Genomic DNA, 16,886 nt, shown 5'->3' on the forward strand with positions numbered 1-16,886 from the left:
GAGAGTGATGGAGTGCTGCATCAGATGACCTGGCCTCCATAATCACCCGACCGCAACCCAATTGAGATGGTTTAGGATGAGTTGGACCGCAGAGTGAAGGGGAAGCGGTAAACAAGTGCTCAGCATATGTGGGAACTCCTTCAAGACTGTTGGAAAAGCATTCCAGGTGAAGCTGATTGAGAGAATGCCAAGAGTGTGCAAAGCTGTCATCAAGGCATAGGATGGCTACCTTGAAGAATCTCAATTATAAAATATATTTTGATTTGTTTAACATTTTTTTGGTTCGTAAATGATTCCATATGTGTTACTTCATAGTTTTGATGTCTTCACTATTATTCTACAATGTAGAACATTGTACAAAATAAAGAAAACCCCTTGAATGAGTAGGTATATCCAAACTTTTCACTTGTACTGTATATACATTTAAAAAAGTTTTTTTTTAAACAATGTTTTCTTCTCACAAAAGTAGTGCACTGGGCCTTTACTAGTATTAGCGGACCAATATAGATGTCTGTAGCTCAAGCAAAAAAAATGCTTCAGCATCTCTGCTTTGGCAAAAAAGCTAGTTGTATAATTATGAACAGTGTCTTGCAGGATTCAATAGTCATTCTAATGGGATACAGAAAGAACAATACTATGTCCTCACATTAAAGGTGCAAAGTTATGGGCAAAGACACAAAACATTCACATCAAATTCAATATTTTTATTGATCAAATGACATGGAAAACAACCCCTTTTTATGCAGTATTAATTGACCATCCTTACAAACCACTTAAGGTAAATGTACATTGCTGTATTGTACATAGGCTGGTCATTCAGAATAGCGCAACGGTCTAATGCACTGCATCTCAATGCTTGAGGTGTCATTACAGACACCCTGGTTCGATTTCAGGCTGTATCACAACGGGCTGTGATTGGGAGTCCCATAGAGCAGCGCACAATTGGCCCGGTTTGGCCGGTGTAGGCTGTCATTGTAAATAAGAATTTGTCTTAACTGACTTGCCTAGTTAAATAAACGTTACATTTTAAAAAATATATATGAATAATAATCATCCAGGTTTGTACCTGTAGACTTTCCATCACCATGAAGAAAAACAATGTACAATACAGTAATTGAGTACATTGAGACATCAAGTGGTTCGTGATAATGTGGCTCGGTTGGTAGAGCATGGCGCTGGCAATGCTAGGGTTGTGGGTTTGAATCCCATGGGGGACCAGTATGACAATGTATGCACTCACAACTGTAAGTTGCTCTGGATAAGAGTGTCTACGAAAAGGAATGAATAGACGATTTCAGTTTTCACATAGTCAACAAAAAAAAAACATCACAAAAGTAATGCGCTGGGCCTTTACTAGTCATGTATTAGCAGACTGAAATAGAAGACTTCAGCACCTGCAACAACAACAAAAATCTGCACCCCCAAACTACTTCCAGCAGCTATAGTATGCCACACGTATTGTATATAGGCCACAGTCAAGTGCATTTCTATGTGGTTGCATCAGTGATTGTAATTGAGTATCTTTGACTTGAAAATAAATAATTACATTTATGTAAATGTATTACAATAAAATAAATCACATATTTACTAAAAGCTGCCGTGATCGCCGATAATTATTACGTTTGGCCACCTGAACTTGAGGACACGTGGGCTCCCCGCACGCTAACGCTCATTCGAAAACAGTTCTGAGGAGGCAGTGACCCAGCGAAGTGTGTTAATTGATTGAAGCTAATAACAGTCCCAGGTAATCGGTATTGCTAACCAGCCAATATGAAATACAAAGTATTATAAGTCCTTGGACTTTTAACAATAGCCATGTAGCTAACGTTACTTTGAAGCCTGGATACTTTCGTTACGAGAACTTCCAGTGAACTTGCCAGGGAACGTTAGGCGCTAGTTAACGTTAGCAGACGTTGGCTAGCTAGCTATCATGTTTTAGCCAACAACGTTAGACAGTATTATAGTGCAAGGACTGACATTGGATACAGTAGCTCAGGACAATGGATGATTATAGGAGAAGTTACTTTGAAAAACATGTTTGACCGCCCAAAGATCGGCGGCTTCCCGTGACAATTGCCACACTAACGTTGTTCATCCAGTTCAACCTACAATCAAAACAAACTTGTGTAACCTTCTAAACATCTCTGCTGCAATCGCTACTTTTGTTTAGTTGGCTAACAACAAACACTGGGAAGCTGTAGCCTAAGTGGGCAACACGTATAGCTAGTTATTGAGCTGGTTATATCTAGACAACGGTAACTTGGCTACATATCCGCAGCTGAAGAATTTAAGTTAGCCAGCATATGTTTCAGTAGTTGAGGCCTTGGTAAGTGTGTATAATTGTGTGTTTGGTGACTAGAACATAACTGACTTGGCCATCTAGCGCAATGATTGGACCTTCATTCTAGTCATAATTTAAGTTGGTTCCATTTGTTTATTTGTATTTAACGGGACTCATTTTTTGTTGACACTGACAGCTGTCTTCATTATGTTCCTGACCAGGTGTCAGGATGTCTGACGATCTGATGAAGAAGATGCTCCGTGCTGTCCTCCAGGCCAATAAGAACGGGGTGTCCATCACGCGGCTGCAGGGGGAATACAGGTCGCTGACTGGGGAGTTCATCCCCGACCGAAAGCTGGGTTACCCTTCACTGGAGTGCTTCCTCCGCAGTATCCCCTCCGTGGTCAGGATGGAGAATCGCATGGGGGAGGTAAGGCCTACCTCCCAATGGCCTAGTGACTTAAAAGCACTGGGCCAGTAACCGAAAGGTCGCTGTTTTGAATCCCCGAGCCGACTAGGTGAAAAATCTGCCTGTACCCCGCAGGAGCAAGCAGCATATCCCTTGTGTTTCTCCTGTAGATAATGTGCTTCGCTGCAGTCTGTCAAGAAACGGCCCACATCGCTCAGTTGGTCGCCCGTCAGAAGTCCAGCAAGAGGGCACCTGGCAGATCCCAGATGCTGAACTGTCGGATGAGGTCGAAATTGGCTTCAAATTTTGTGTTCTACGGTAGGTCTCGTCTGTCCTTGTCCCAGTCTGCGTCATCTGAGAATGGCTCTTTTCTGAATGTCTTTCCTCGATGGCCCAGTTTACTATTCCTTTGGGAACTTTGAATTCCAACAAAAAGCGAAGTATAAGGCCCTTTCAGACCAAAATGATATTCCTCTCACTCCTGAGTCTTTGCACATATGAATAAAATCAGTGATTGAAGCAGGGATGCTATCATCGCTGACATCTGCCTCTTCCATCTCTCCCCCCCCGTCTCCAGAGAAGCCTCGGACGTCCCTGCGTCAGCCCGACCGTGCTCCAGTGCACTCCGGCTGGAGCCAGCCTTACTCCTCCATGGGGCCCCCACGGCCGCGGAGCTACAACAGTGGAGGCTTCAGTGCTGGGGGAGACATCAGGAAGATGTACAGCCAGCATGACGACCGGGCCAACCCCCCTGCTCCGCCACCGCAGAGTCAGAACAGGGAGCCCGTCACTGAGAGGTGAGTGGAAGGAACACATGCTTTAGTATGAGAGGTGTGGAGGGCATTAACACACAGCAGTGTGTAAGGTATAGGTGGTTTGTGACGTTATACCGTATTCGATGTCATGTTATTGACAGATGTGTTCTCTGCGGTCAAATGGTACCACCAGATGTTACTATCCCTCTCATCTTTCTTCAGACCAGTCAAGAAATGTACCTTTTCTTCTAGACTGGTGAAAGAAGTCAACCATCACATTTCGAATACCACCCAAAAAGCTCCTGGTAAGTCTCAAGTGGGACCCACCTTTCTCCAGTTGGAGATTTGGCTAATTGCATGACAGCTGATTCATGGTGGAGATTTTGTCTGAAATCCCAAAGACTAAGAGTATTTCTCCTAGGAAGTGTCTGCTATGTCTCCCCCTAGAGGGCATCTGGTTAGTGTCCTCTGTCCTCTGAGCACTTTAGTGGTGGTAGTGTTACTGTACAAAACATTTGAAAACGTTTTCACCCTACTGAACATGACTGTGGCTGGTGTACTATGTATTAATAACATGCCATCGTTTCATCCTATTTCCCAGCTCTCTCCAGTTTCCCAGCTCTCTCCATTACCATCAGTAACGTCCCTCCTCCTCCGACGCCCAAAGCCCTTCAGCCGGGAGGCTACAACCCCCAGGTGGTGCAGAGTCGGATCTCTGAGGTGCTGAAGAAGTACTGCAGTGGTCTGTGGCTCTCCAAGCTGCCCTCTGTGTACCGGGACATGCACAACCAGGACCTACCTGGCCAAGCAGTCATAGACCTGGAGAACTGGACACACATCTGCTCAGTAAGTATCTGGTGGAAAATCATATTATCTTTGTTTCCCTTCTATCAGCAACAAAAGGAAATGTTTTGAGATGGTAGAATAGTTACCACTTTCTTCCCCCCCACATATTTGCAGAACATTAAAAAGTCTCACTGTTTTACTGTGGTGTTTTATGTACTTTAAAAATGATGCATCGAGTGACACTTTGTGTTTCAGGTTGAGAAGCCTGTTAGTACCAATCGAGCAGATAGGCTGGTCTACCCCCCTCAGCCCAAACCCCCCAGCCCTGCTCTCTCACCAGTCAAACCCCCAACGGCTCCTTATACAGTAAAACCAGCCACAACCCTCCTAGCCAAACCCATCACTACCGCTCCAGTCAAACCAGTCACCGCCAACCCAGTGAAACTGGCCCCTCTATTCTTCTCACCGAGGAACCCCTCCTTGAACCAGAGACAGACTTCGCCCACTCCACCGGCCCCCTCGTGGAAGCACTCCCCGACCAATACCCCCACCTCTCCAACTGCCCCCTCTACCTTGTGGAAGCCTTCTCCTTCCCACCTACTCCCTACGCCCACCTGTAATTTGTGGAGACCCTCCCCTACTTCCACCTCGCCCTCATGGAAGCCAACAACTACCCCTTTCTCCCCTACTCCCCCCTCCCTCATCCCCACCTCCCCTACTTCTCCCTTCCTCTCCTCCCCCACATGGATGGCCTCCCCTACTCCCCCCTCCCTCATCCCCACCTCCCCTACTTCTCCCTTCCTCACCTCCCCCACATGGATGGCCTCCCCTGCTCCCCCCTCCCTCATCCCCACCTCCCCTACTTCTCCCTTCCTCACCTCCCCCACATGGATGGCCTCCCCTACCCCCACCACCCCAATCCCCCTCTCACCTACAGCGGTGAGCATCCCTGTGGAGGCGTGCCTCAGACTGAAGGAGCTGCTGTCTAAATACAGCCATGGCCTGTGGGCCCACGCCCTCCCCAAGCTCTACCAGGAGACCTTCAAGGTCCCCTTCCCAGAGGACATCCTGGCCAACCTGTCTCTCTTACTAGACATCTGCACCGTGGAGTACCCCATGGCCGACAACAAGAAGAAGGCCATCCTCTACGGCCCCACCACCGAGTACAAGGCCAAGGTAGGGCTGCCTGTTCCACTCCAGAAAGGTTATTTAATTTATTCAGCGTTTTATTCAGGAGATCATATATCGGAGTCATTTCTGATTCCTCGAGTCGGGAATCGACTCTTGAAATTGATTCCCTCCCAAACAACATGAGCCGGGTCCGATAGAAGAAACTGGTAGAGAACACATTGGCACAACTGTAGTAAGGTGTGTTGTTTGGACATGCAGGTGAGCAGCACCCCGTCCTCTCCGTCGGGTTATAAGCTCAACAGCACCCCCATGGTTCCTCCTCTGCTGCTCCCCAAGGAGGAGTTCCCCTCAGTGCTGGTGGTGGAGGCAAGCAGCACCGACCAGATCATCCTCAGGTAGCTTATTTCTTTGGTCATTTTATTTATTTTTATAAATTGCTGGTCAAATTTAAGGGGACTTTTTTTTTTGTCTTCGACATTGCAATTTCAAGGGCATTTCATGAACTTTTCAGGGCATTTTGCCGCCTAAAGCCTCTAATTTCCTGTTTAGAAGATTACCTCCCCTGCAATAGTTCCTGCTGCTTCTGGAAATCCTCCAACCTGGATTTCAGAAAAACCTGAAAACTCGCGGAAAATGTTGGGAATTTTCCTCTTCTTACTCAGGTACATAGGCGAGGGCTATTCTCAGGCCCTGGAGGCAATGGAGGAATCCATGAGTACCGTCTACAGCCAGCTCAGCGCTCAGAGGCTCCTCCCCTTCCCCTCGGCTGGCAAACTGGCGGCCGTCAAAGTGGAGGGGGGCGAGGAGGTCGTCAGGGCCCAGGTCTGTGAGGTCATGACCGACAAAGTCAAGGTAAGGACAGTCTTGGAGAGGCAAGCTCAATGGAGAATCTCCATTGAATGTTCTGTTTAGTCCAAGACTAGGCTTAACCGGTGTCTAGGAAATCTCCCCTATACGTTTGTGAAGCGCTGCAGGGAACTGAGACAAAACACGATTAGGTGGCGAAAAGTTGAACCAACATTGGCCTATTGAAATGCAGTGGAAAGAGAAGTGTGTGGTAATGGGTTCGAAGGGCCTCATGAGGATACTTTTCTGCTAACTTTTTAGTTGGATTTGACAGTATAGTGTGGAAAATGAATAATCATGGGAAGCAGGAAATGAGGACGTTTTATTGGCCCTTCCTATGCTAGACTTAGTTGCAGGTGTCCAGTCCACGTCACCTACATGGCCCTGTGTTTATAACCAGATTTGTCGCCCCTCGGGAGTTTTAAGTGGACCACTAGCCCAGTAACCAGCCGTGCGGTAGTTCTACTAGAAGACTGTACCTTGTATGTTTTCAGTCCACAGAAAGTTCAAGGCCCTGTTTATAACCAGACGGTTGTTGTTGTTGCTCTACAGGTGTACTACGTGGACCATGGCTTCTCTGAGGTCCTCAGTAGAACCAAACTACTAGAGCTGCAGAACGACTTCCTCAAGCTGCCCTTCCAGGCGACTACCTGTACACTAGCTGGTAACCAAGTTCAACTCCCATTTCCCCCGTCTCTTCTGAGCGTCGCAACTACAGTGTGTCCATGAAAATAATTAGTTTGTGTGATGGAGAATACAAACAGTTAGCTAAATGTAATGTGTATTTACACATGTCATGTCACTACAGTTGGTGGTATTCCACGTTCTGGTGAGTTTAATCTGCTGTCTTTGTCCTTTAGGGATCCTCTCAGATCAAAGTACCTCGGGGGTGTAATATGGGGCAAGAGGTTCAATTTAATCGCTCTCGCTCTTTTTCCATCTCTCTTTCTCTCCCATCTTTCTCACTCTTTTCTCTCTCCCTCACGCTGCTGTCACCATCTTTCTCCCCCTCTGCGTCTCCCCCTCTGCGTCTCCCCCTCTGCGTCTCCCCCTCTGCGTCTCCCCCTCTGCGTCTCCCCCTCTGCGTCTCCCCCTCTGCGTCTCCCTCTCTGCGTGTAGGTCTGGAGCAGTTCAGCTCGGAGCTCTCTGTGCTGCAGACGCTGGAGTCCCTGGCCGTAGGTAAGATCCTCCTGGTGGAGCTGCTGCAGCACGACGCTGACCCGCCCCAGGTGGTGCTCTACGACACGTCGCACGATGATGAGGTCAACATCAACGCTGTCTGCCTCAAGGCTCTGCAGGACAAGGCCATGGAGAACCCTTTACAGGTTGTTATAGGTTTTCTAGAGTATCCATTTTTCCTTTCAATGCACATTTGATCAATTTGCATGGACGGCATGCTGGGAGCAGCACAGGGTCAGCCTTGGACTGGAGCACATTTCCGGGTTAATGGCCTTGTTCTATGGCACACCGGCAGTAGGTAGCACATGCAATATTGTGTTCTGTCCTTCATCCATCTGAAATGCATGCGTTCCCATCCTGTTTTCTCTTGCCGTGTTAAGTAATCTACCTCAATCTCACTGTGATGAGGGTTTATTCTCAGTTAGGCGTTCATGAATATGTAGTGCCATGTTGTCCCTTATTTCTTAAGTATGGAGTTTGAATGTGTCTGTGGCTTCTCCTCCAGGTCAACAGTACCTAAACTCAGCAAAAAAAGAAACGTCCTCTCACTGTCAACTGTGTTTATTTTCAGCAAACTTAACATGTGTAAATATTTGTATGAACATAAGATTCAACAACTGAGACATAAACTGAACAAGTTCCACAGACATGTGACTAACAGAAATTGAATAATGTGTCCCTGAACAAAGGGGGGGGGGGTCAAAATCAAAAGTAACAGTCAGTATCTGGTGTGGCCACCAGCTGCATTAAGTACTGCAATGCATCTCCTCATGGACTGCACCAGATTTGCCGGTTCTTGTTGTGAGATGTTACCAAACTCTTCCACCAAGACACCTGCAAGTTCCCAGACATTTCTGGGGGGGAATGGCCCTAGCCCTCACCCTCCGATCCAACAGGTCCCAGACGTGCTCAACGGGATTGAGATCCGGGCTCTTCACTGGCCATGGCAGAACACTGACATTCCTGTCTTGCAGGAAACCACACACAGAACGGGTAGTATGGCTGGTGGCATTGTCATGCTGGAGGGTCATGTCAGGATGAGCCTGCAGGAAGGGTACCACATGAGGGAGGAGGATGTCTTCCCTGTAATGCACAGCGTTGAGATTGCCTGCGATGACAACAAGCTGAGTCTGATGATGCTGTGACACACCGCCCCAGACCATGAAGGACCCTCCACCTCCAAATCGATCCCGCTCCAGAGTACAGGCCTCCGTGTCACGCTCATTCCTTTGACGATAAACGTGAATCCGACCATCACCCCTGGTGAGACAAAACCGAGACTCGTCAGTGAAGAGCACTTTTTGCCAGTCCTGTCTGGTCCAGCGACGGTGGGTTTGTGCCCATAGGCAACGTTGCCGGTGATGTCTGGTGAGGACCTGCCTTACAACAGGCCTACAAGCCCTCAGTCCAGTCTCTCCCAGCCTATTGCGGAGTCTGAGCACTGATGGAGGGATTGTGCGTTCCTGATGTAACTCTGGCAGTTTGTTGCCATCCTGTATCTGTCCCGCCGGTGTGATGTTTGGATGTACCGATCCTGTGCAGGTGTTGTTACACGTGGTCTGCCACTGCGAGGACGATCAGCTGTCCGTCCTGTCTCCCTGTAGCGCTGTCTTAGGCGTCTCACAGTATGGACATTGCAATTTATTGCCCTGGCCACATTTGCAGTCCTCATGCATCCTTGCAGCATGCCTAAGGCACGTTCACGCAGATGAGCAGGGACCCTGGGCATCTTTCATTTGGTGTTTTCAGAGTTGGTAGAAAGGCCTCTTTAGTGTTCTAAGTTTTTATAACTGTGACCTTAATTGCCTACCGTCTGTAAACTGTTAGTCTTAACGACTGTTCCACAGGTGCATGTTCATTAATTGTTTAAAGATCTGTGAAGTTATTAGGATTTTTATGAATAATCTTTGAAAGACAAGGTCCTGAAAAAGGGACGTTTCTTTTTTTTTGCCGAGTTTATATGAATGTGTCTGTGGTTTCTCCTCCAGGTCAACAGTACCTATATGAATGTGTCTGTGACCAACGTGTGTTCTGACGGAACCATCTTCTGCCAGCTGCCCTCCCGAGGTCGGGTCAAGCTCAACGAGATCCTGGATAAGATCGAGGCCTTCTTCATAACCCAGGTACATGAAGACAGTTGGGATAATCACACCATTCTTTTTTCCTGGGGGGGGGACAAATTGCTGTTACACATATAGCCTAATAATGTTATGGGATTTACAATATGTTGTTGATCGTGTCTTCGCCAGGTGACATCAGAGTCTCTGGTGTCCACTCCGTTCTGTGGGAAGTGCTGCCTGGCCCGGTACAAAGGAAGGTGGTCCAGAGTAGAGGTAGGAGACTGTGGAGAATAAACTACATGGGGAAGACTTGGGGACATGGAAGGAACACGTATCCCAATGGGATGTTCTCTGACAATGCATCTTTTCACCCCAAAATAAATGAATAGTGAAATCGAATGCGTTTCAAACCTATTCTCTGCTCTATTATATTCTGCGCTGTGCTTGCTTTTACCAGACAGTATGTCTGTGTACCCCTGTCAGATCACCAACCTCCATGGTAGCAGAGTGCTAGATATCAAATTTGTGGACCTGGGAGTCCCGGCCTCTGTAGAGGTCATAGAGCTGAGAGAGATCCCTCCTCCGTTCCTGCACGAGCTCATGGTCATCCCACCACAGGTCGGACGGAAAGACCCCTGGCTTTATTGATGATTGATCTCTTGTGTTCTCTCCTGTTATCTGATGTACAGTTTGCGCTAGGTTATCTGTACGCCATGCGTGCCTGTACTTTGTCGCAAGCAAATGTCCCTATGGGATATTAAAGTATACTACTCTCTTCCTAGGCGATCAAGTGTTGTCTGGCAGAGCTGGAGGTGGGGGTCTGGACTCCTGAGGCTGTTCTCTGGCTTAGAGGTGCTGTAGTCAACTCTATGGACTGTAGCATGAAGGTACGTCAATCACACACACAGATCTCATTTAGTCATTTTCCTGTACAGAAAAATGCCCCAATTAAAGTATATACAGTCCATTCGGAAGGTATTCAGACCCCTTGACTTTTTCCACATTTTGTTACATTACAGCCTTATTCTAAAATGGATTAAATTATTTTTTTCCCTCATCAATCTACACACGATACCCCATAATGACAAAGCGAAAAGTTATATATATTTTTTTTGTGTGTGCAAATTTACAAAAAATAAACACCTTAATTACATAAGTATTCAGACACTTTGCTATGAGACTCGAAATTGAGCTCGGGTGCATCCTGTTTCCATTGATCAGCATTGAGATGTTTCTACAAATTTATTGGAGTCCACCTGTGGTAAATTCAATTGATTGGACATTTGTAAAGGCACACACCTGTCTATATAAGGTCCCACAGTTGTGAATATTATTATTTGACCATGCTGGTCATTTATGAACATTTGAACATCTTGGCCATGTTCTGTTATAATCTCCACCCGGCACAGCCAGAAGAGGACTGGCCACCCCTCATAGCCTTGTTCCTCTCTAGGTTTCTTCCTAGGTTTTGGCCTTTCTAGGGAGTTTTTCCTAGCCACCGAGCTTCTACACCTGCATTGCTTGCTGTTTGGGGTTTTAGGCTGGGTTTCTGTACAGCACTTTGAGATATCAGCTGATGTAAGAAGGGCTATATAAATTTGATTTGATTTGACCGTGCATAACAGAGCAAAAACTAAGCCGTGAGGTCGAAGGAATTGTCCGTAGCGCTCCGAGACAGGGTTGTGTCAAGGCATTAAAGGTCCCCAAGAACACAGTGGCCTCCATCATCCTTAAATGGAAGAAGTTTGGAACCAACAAGACTCTTCCTAGAGCTGGCCAAACTGAGCAATTGGGGGAGAAGGGCCTTGGTCAGGGAGGTGACCAAGAATCCGATGGTCACTCTGACAGAGCTCTAGAGTTTCTCTGTGGAGATTGGAGAACCTTCCAGAAGGACAACCATCACTGCAGTACTCCATCAATCAGGCCTTTATTGTAAAGTGGCCAGACAGAAGCCACTCTTCAGTATTTCTAAAAACCTGTTTTTGATTTGTCATTATGGGGTATTGTGTGTAGATTGAGGGGGAAAAACAACTACTATTTAATCCGTTTTAGAATAAGGCTGTAACGTAACAATGTGGAAAAAGTGAAGTGGTCTGAATACTTCCCGACTGCTCTGTATCAACTGTTTTTGGACTGCAGGTGTGGTAACAGCTATCTGAACAGAATGTTCAGAATGTATTTTGGGAGGAAACTGCGGTCGCACACTTTTAAACAAAGAACTATTGAATTTGCTTGCCTCGGGCAGCAATATATAATGCTTGAAAAAGTGACGCCTAGACGAGACTTGATTAGACATTAGAAGCAGGTGTGATCCACAGCTGGCGCAATGAAAGAATTGGGCCACAGAGTTGTCCTCATTAGCATAGCTTACATCACCTTTCAGAAGCCACAAACTAAAAGTAGGCACACTGGAATGTCGAACTTGTGAAGAATAAAAAATAAAAAAAATGGACATGAAAGGCTCTAACTTGGACTGATTTTTAACCCTCTCGTCACCTATATATAAAAGCACTTTGTAAAGGAAAAAGCTTCATAAAATGAACAATTGATTTTCCTTCTGTACCGTTAGATCTTCAAGCTTTCTAACTCTCCTTTGCGCTGTAGCTCTCCAAGCTGAACTTTAGAATGAAATGTTATTGATTCTCCTATGTCATGTCCATCTCCAAGCAATTTTCAACCCTCTCCTGTTCTACAGATCTCGATGCTGGACGAGGCCAAGCTGGTGCACATCTACCTGTTTATCTCTAAGGGCTCCCAGGATGTCACCAACAGTGTTAACCACCAGATGGCGACCTCTGACCTATGGAAGCAACCCGGACCCCAGAAGGACGGCCTCCCTACCCCCAGTTTCCTCGACAGCCCAGCCTGCAGCCCTATCCCTGTCTCCACCAACACCCCCAGTCCTCTGGATGGTGCCGGGGACGCGTCAAACCCCACTTTGGTCACCTCCGCTTGGGGAGAGAAGCAGCTGGTGCTGCCCCCTCTCTTGGAGCTTCCCCAGGCGGGCCAGAACATGGACGTCTACGTGTCTGTGGCCTGTCACCCGGGACACTTTGTGCTGCAGCCGTGGCAGGTAACCAGTTCAAGAGAGCTGTCAAGGTTGCATCCCAAATGGCACCCTATTCCCTACATGGTGCACTACATTTGCACAAAAGTATCACACTATGTAAGGAAAAGGGTGCCATTTGGGACTCTGCAGAGAAATGGTTAATGGAGTAGCTTAGTCTTTAGACATTGATTTTGCTTGGTCTTGGTGATCATGTGTGTTTGTATATTTTAGTCAGTATTGTTGAACTCGCGTGACAGGGATTTCTCTGCCAATGAAATCCTCGGGAGGGCTGCCCGAAGTCCAAACTGTAAAAAAAAATATTGCTTTCAGTGTGAACGAAGACGACTAAAACCACAAAATATGTAGAAAAGATAATGGTGCTATATATTTTTGGGGAGTATAATCTTTGCGTATTGACAATCCCCTAAATAAAAGCTAGACAGGGAGAATTGAAAGTTAAAACAACAATGAATATAGCAGTATATATTTTATTTTGTTTGTGCAAAAGAACACCATATTAGCCATGATTTGTCTTTTTTTTTAATTACAGTCAATTAGCTTTAAAACAGCAAAAATGTTATTTTAGCTCCATGGCAGAATATGTATAATTGCAAGAAATTTGCAGTAAACTGCAATATTTCTCTTAGATGCATAGGAAAATGTATACAATGGATGCATGTCTGTATTCCTAGTCATGCGAAATCCATAGATGAGGGCCTACTGAATTTATTTAAATTTACTGATTTTCCTCATATGAACTGTAACTCTTGCATGTTGCGTTTTTATATTTGTGTTCAGTATATTTGAAATGTGTCAAATCAAACTCAGGACCTGTACAAGCTGGTGGTGCTGATGGGAGAGATGGTCCTTTACTACAACCAGAGGGAGGAGACGCCGGGGCCCGGAGATGTACAGAAAGGAGAGATCTACGCCGCCAAGGTGGACCATAAGTGAGTGGACAGATTAAGTTTTGGAGGCCTCCACGGTTTTAGTTTTATACAAATGTTGACTTCATCGTGTTTTTAGTCCTAGATGATTTATGGGTTTTGTGTTGTTTTCACATGGCTGAGGCAACTTATATCAACATGAAATATGTCAAATAAATGCATGAATGTTTCGTTCACCCTTTCCCCTCGTAGTTGACGCTGTTGGTCAGGGGTGTTCTCTCCAACCGCCTGGGGTCTGTGTGTGACCGCTGACCTCTCTCTGTGCCCACAGTTGGCACCGTGTGCTGGTGAATAGGGTTCTGTCCAGCGGCCTGGTGTCTGTGTACGAGCTGGACTATGGTAAACACGAGCTGGTTAGCTGCAACCTGCTCCAGCCCCTCATCGAGTCGTTCAGACAGCTGCCCTTCCAGGGAATCACCGCACAACTGGCTGGTGAGTACTGGACAATGGGTAATACTGTGCATATAATGAATGTGTGTCGAGGACATGCAATTCTCTGTTGGAATAGTCTGACTGGTGACTTGTAGTTTATCAACAGTGTATTTCTATCTTGTTGACCTTTAACCTCTATGGGCTAGGTGGGACGCTAGCGTGCCACCCGTGGTGCACTCCATCAACAGCAGGTGCATTTCAAGAGCGGCAAATTTGAATCCAAATAAATGTCAAAATTCAAATTTTTCAAACATACAACTATTTTACACCCTTTGAAAGATAAACCCTTAATCTCACCACGTTTTACGATTTCAAAAAGGTTTTACGGCGAAAGCATAAATTTAGAGTATGTTAGGACAGTACATTTACAAGAGTTGTGTGTAATGTTTTGTCAATTCAAAGACAGGGTCACCAAAACCATAAAACCAGCTAAAATGATGCACTAACCTTTTACAATCTCCATCAGATGACACTCCTAGGACATTATGTTAGACAATGCATGCATTTTTAGTTCTATCAAGTTCATATTTATATCCAAAAACAGCGTTTTACTATGGCATTGATGTTGAGGAAATCGTTTCCCTCCAATAACCGGCAGTCAAGTCAGCGTCACAAATTAAATAATTAAAATTAGATAACATTGGTAAAATATTATATTGTCATTTAAAGAATTATAGATTTACATCTCTTGAACGCAATCAACTTGCCAGATTTAAAAATAACCTTACTGGGAAATCACACTTTGCAATAATCTGAGCACTGCGCCCAGAAAAATACGCGTTGCGATACAGACTAGACGTCATGTTGGGGAGATCTAAAATCGAAAATACTATGTAAATAATCCATTACCTTTGATTCTCTTCATCAGATGTCACTTCCAGGTATCACAGGTCCATAACGAATGTAGTTTTGTTCAAAAAAGCTCATCATTTATGTCCAAAAATCTCCGTCTTGTTAGCACATGATCTAAGCCAGCCGGACTTCTCGTCATGAACGAGGGGAAAAAATATATTTACGTTCGTTCAAACATGTCAAACGTTGTATAGCATAAATCATTAGGGCCTTTTTAACCAGAACATGAATAATATTCAAGGTGGACGAATGCATTCTCTTTTATAACGTATTGGAACGAGGGTACCCAACATGAACTCGTGCGCCAGGTGTCTAATGGGCCATCATCGTTCCATGGCTCTTGTTCGGTCAGATCTCCCTCCAGAAGACTCAAAACACTTTGTAAAGGCTGGTGACATCTAGTGGAAGCAATAGGAAGTGCCAAAATATTCCTCAGCCCCTGTGTTTTTCAATGGGATAGGTTTAAAGGTAATACAACACATCAGGTATCCACTTCCTGTCAGAAAATGTCTCAGGGTTTTGCCTGCCAAATGAGTTCTGTTATACTCACAGACACCATTCAAACAGTTTTAGAAAATTTAGGGTGTTTTCTATCCATATATAATAAGTATATGCATATTCTAGTTACTGGGTAGGAGTGGTAACCAGATTAAATCGGGTATGTTTTTTTATCCAGCCGTGTCAATACTGCCCCCTAGCCCTAACAGGTTAAGCTCTGCTGCTATCTTGAACACGTCTTGCAAAAGACACACACACACACACACACAAAATGACAATCAGACAAACCTGTATAAATAAAGATTTAATAAAATCGAAAACCCCTCTTCCCTCCCCAGGCGTGGAGCAGCGTGTGTGGTCGGAGGCGGCGTCCATTGTGTTCCGGAACCACGTAGAGAAGAAGCCCCTGGTGGCCCAGGTGGAGTGTGTGGTGGAGGCGGAGCTTCCCTGGGACAGGAAGGTGTTTGATTTATTGAATTTATTTGAGAATGACAAAAATACATATAGCCAGTAGCGACATAAATTTCAAAAAGGATAACACTGGTTGCCTCTGAAATGGCACCCTATTCCTTACATAGTGCACTGCTTTTGACCAGGGCCCGTTTCAGACAACCAGAGCCCCATGGGCCCTGGTCAAAAGCAGTGCACTACATAGGGAATCGGGTGCCATTTTGGATGCAAACACTGACTTATTTCCGTTGTGCTCCAAGATGATAGTGTACCTGGTGGACACTTCTCGGGAGGAGACAGACATCTGGGTCCACAACATCATGGCTGACTTTCCAGAGGAACAGAGTACCGCCGCGTAGAACCAGACTGGACAGACCACATAAGACTGTTGTGGTATCCTTATACCACACAGGTAGAACTCTGCCAGAGTCTATCACATACGCTGAAATGATGCACACAAGTCACAAAGATCTGCCAGAGTGTCCCAGGTCATTGGGGAGCCTGCGTTTATGCAGGAGCTCGGTCTATCAGCTTAGCACTGTGTGACGCATAGAACTGTGATTTTTATCGTATGGGGGGTATGAATCTATTTGCAGTGTGTGTGTGTGTATACAGAGAAAGGGATTAAACAACAGTACCCACCCCATCGATCTCCGTAGCAGGGTATGTCGTTCAAGTGTAATATAAAAAAAAAGTGTCCTTTATCGTTCAGTTTCAATCTTCTATCAAATACTTTGCGTAGAAAGTTCTTTACTGATTTAGTTATTATTCAGCGCCAACTTTTGGTCTTGCAGTTGATCTGTTTTAAGCCGTTTGTCCTTCTAACTTGTGATTTGTTTGCCTTTTACTTAAATTATTTAAGTTTAAATATATTTAAGTTAAATTGTATGTAATTCGTTGTTTAATACCTTGACTTTTGAAATGCGTGACATTTATTTGACTTTGACACTTATTTAGCTTTTTGTGTGTGATATCCCACAGTACCAACTTTACTTTTGAAGGAAATGGCTCAAATGGATGAATGTAGACTTGGCTGAATAAATTGTTCATTAAAAAGCACAACTTTGTTATACATTGTAATATTCATTACCAATAACAGCTCCTAAGCTGTTTATACCCTGAGTGGAATATGAAAGAAGAGTTCTGTTATGAATTTAGTTCAATTAAAACAATATACGAAATGGTATTCAAAAACAAAGGTTTTTATTCTT

General features: G+C 45.2%; 1 protein-coding gene across 1 annotated transcript; it reads left to right on the forward strand.

Moving 5' to 3' along the window:
- Positions 1-283: 283 nt before the first annotated feature.
- LOC106602533 (tudor domain-containing protein 7B) lies at positions 284-16,729 on the forward strand. Its single transcript, XM_014195206.2, has 20 exons — positions 284-1,744; positions 2,503-2,711; positions 2,861-3,008; positions 3,268-3,487; positions 3,668-3,750; positions 4,047-4,291; positions 4,487-5,407; positions 5,621-5,757; positions 6,025-6,214; positions 6,761-6,872; positions 7,328-7,533; positions 9,376-9,510; positions 9,637-9,720; positions 9,931-10,065; positions 10,230-10,334; positions 12,143-12,520; positions 13,325-13,446; positions 13,715-13,875; positions 15,564-15,685; positions 15,936-16,729. The coding sequence occupies exons 2-20, from the start codon at positions 2,511-2,513 to the stop codon at positions 16,032-16,034; spliced, it is 3,804 nt and encodes a 1,267-aa protein (XP_014050681.2). The 5' UTR covers positions 284-1,744; positions 2,503-2,510; the 3' UTR covers positions 16,035-16,729.
- The last annotated feature ends 157 nt before the right edge of the window (positions 16,730-16,886 follow it).

The sequence above is a fragment of the Salmo salar genome, chromosome ssa04 (genome assembly GCF_905237065.1).
Source record: "Salmo salar chromosome ssa04, Ssal_v3.1, whole genome shotgun sequence".
Lineage (NCBI taxonomy): Eukaryota > Metazoa > Chordata > Actinopteri > Salmoniformes > Salmonidae > Salmo > Salmo salar.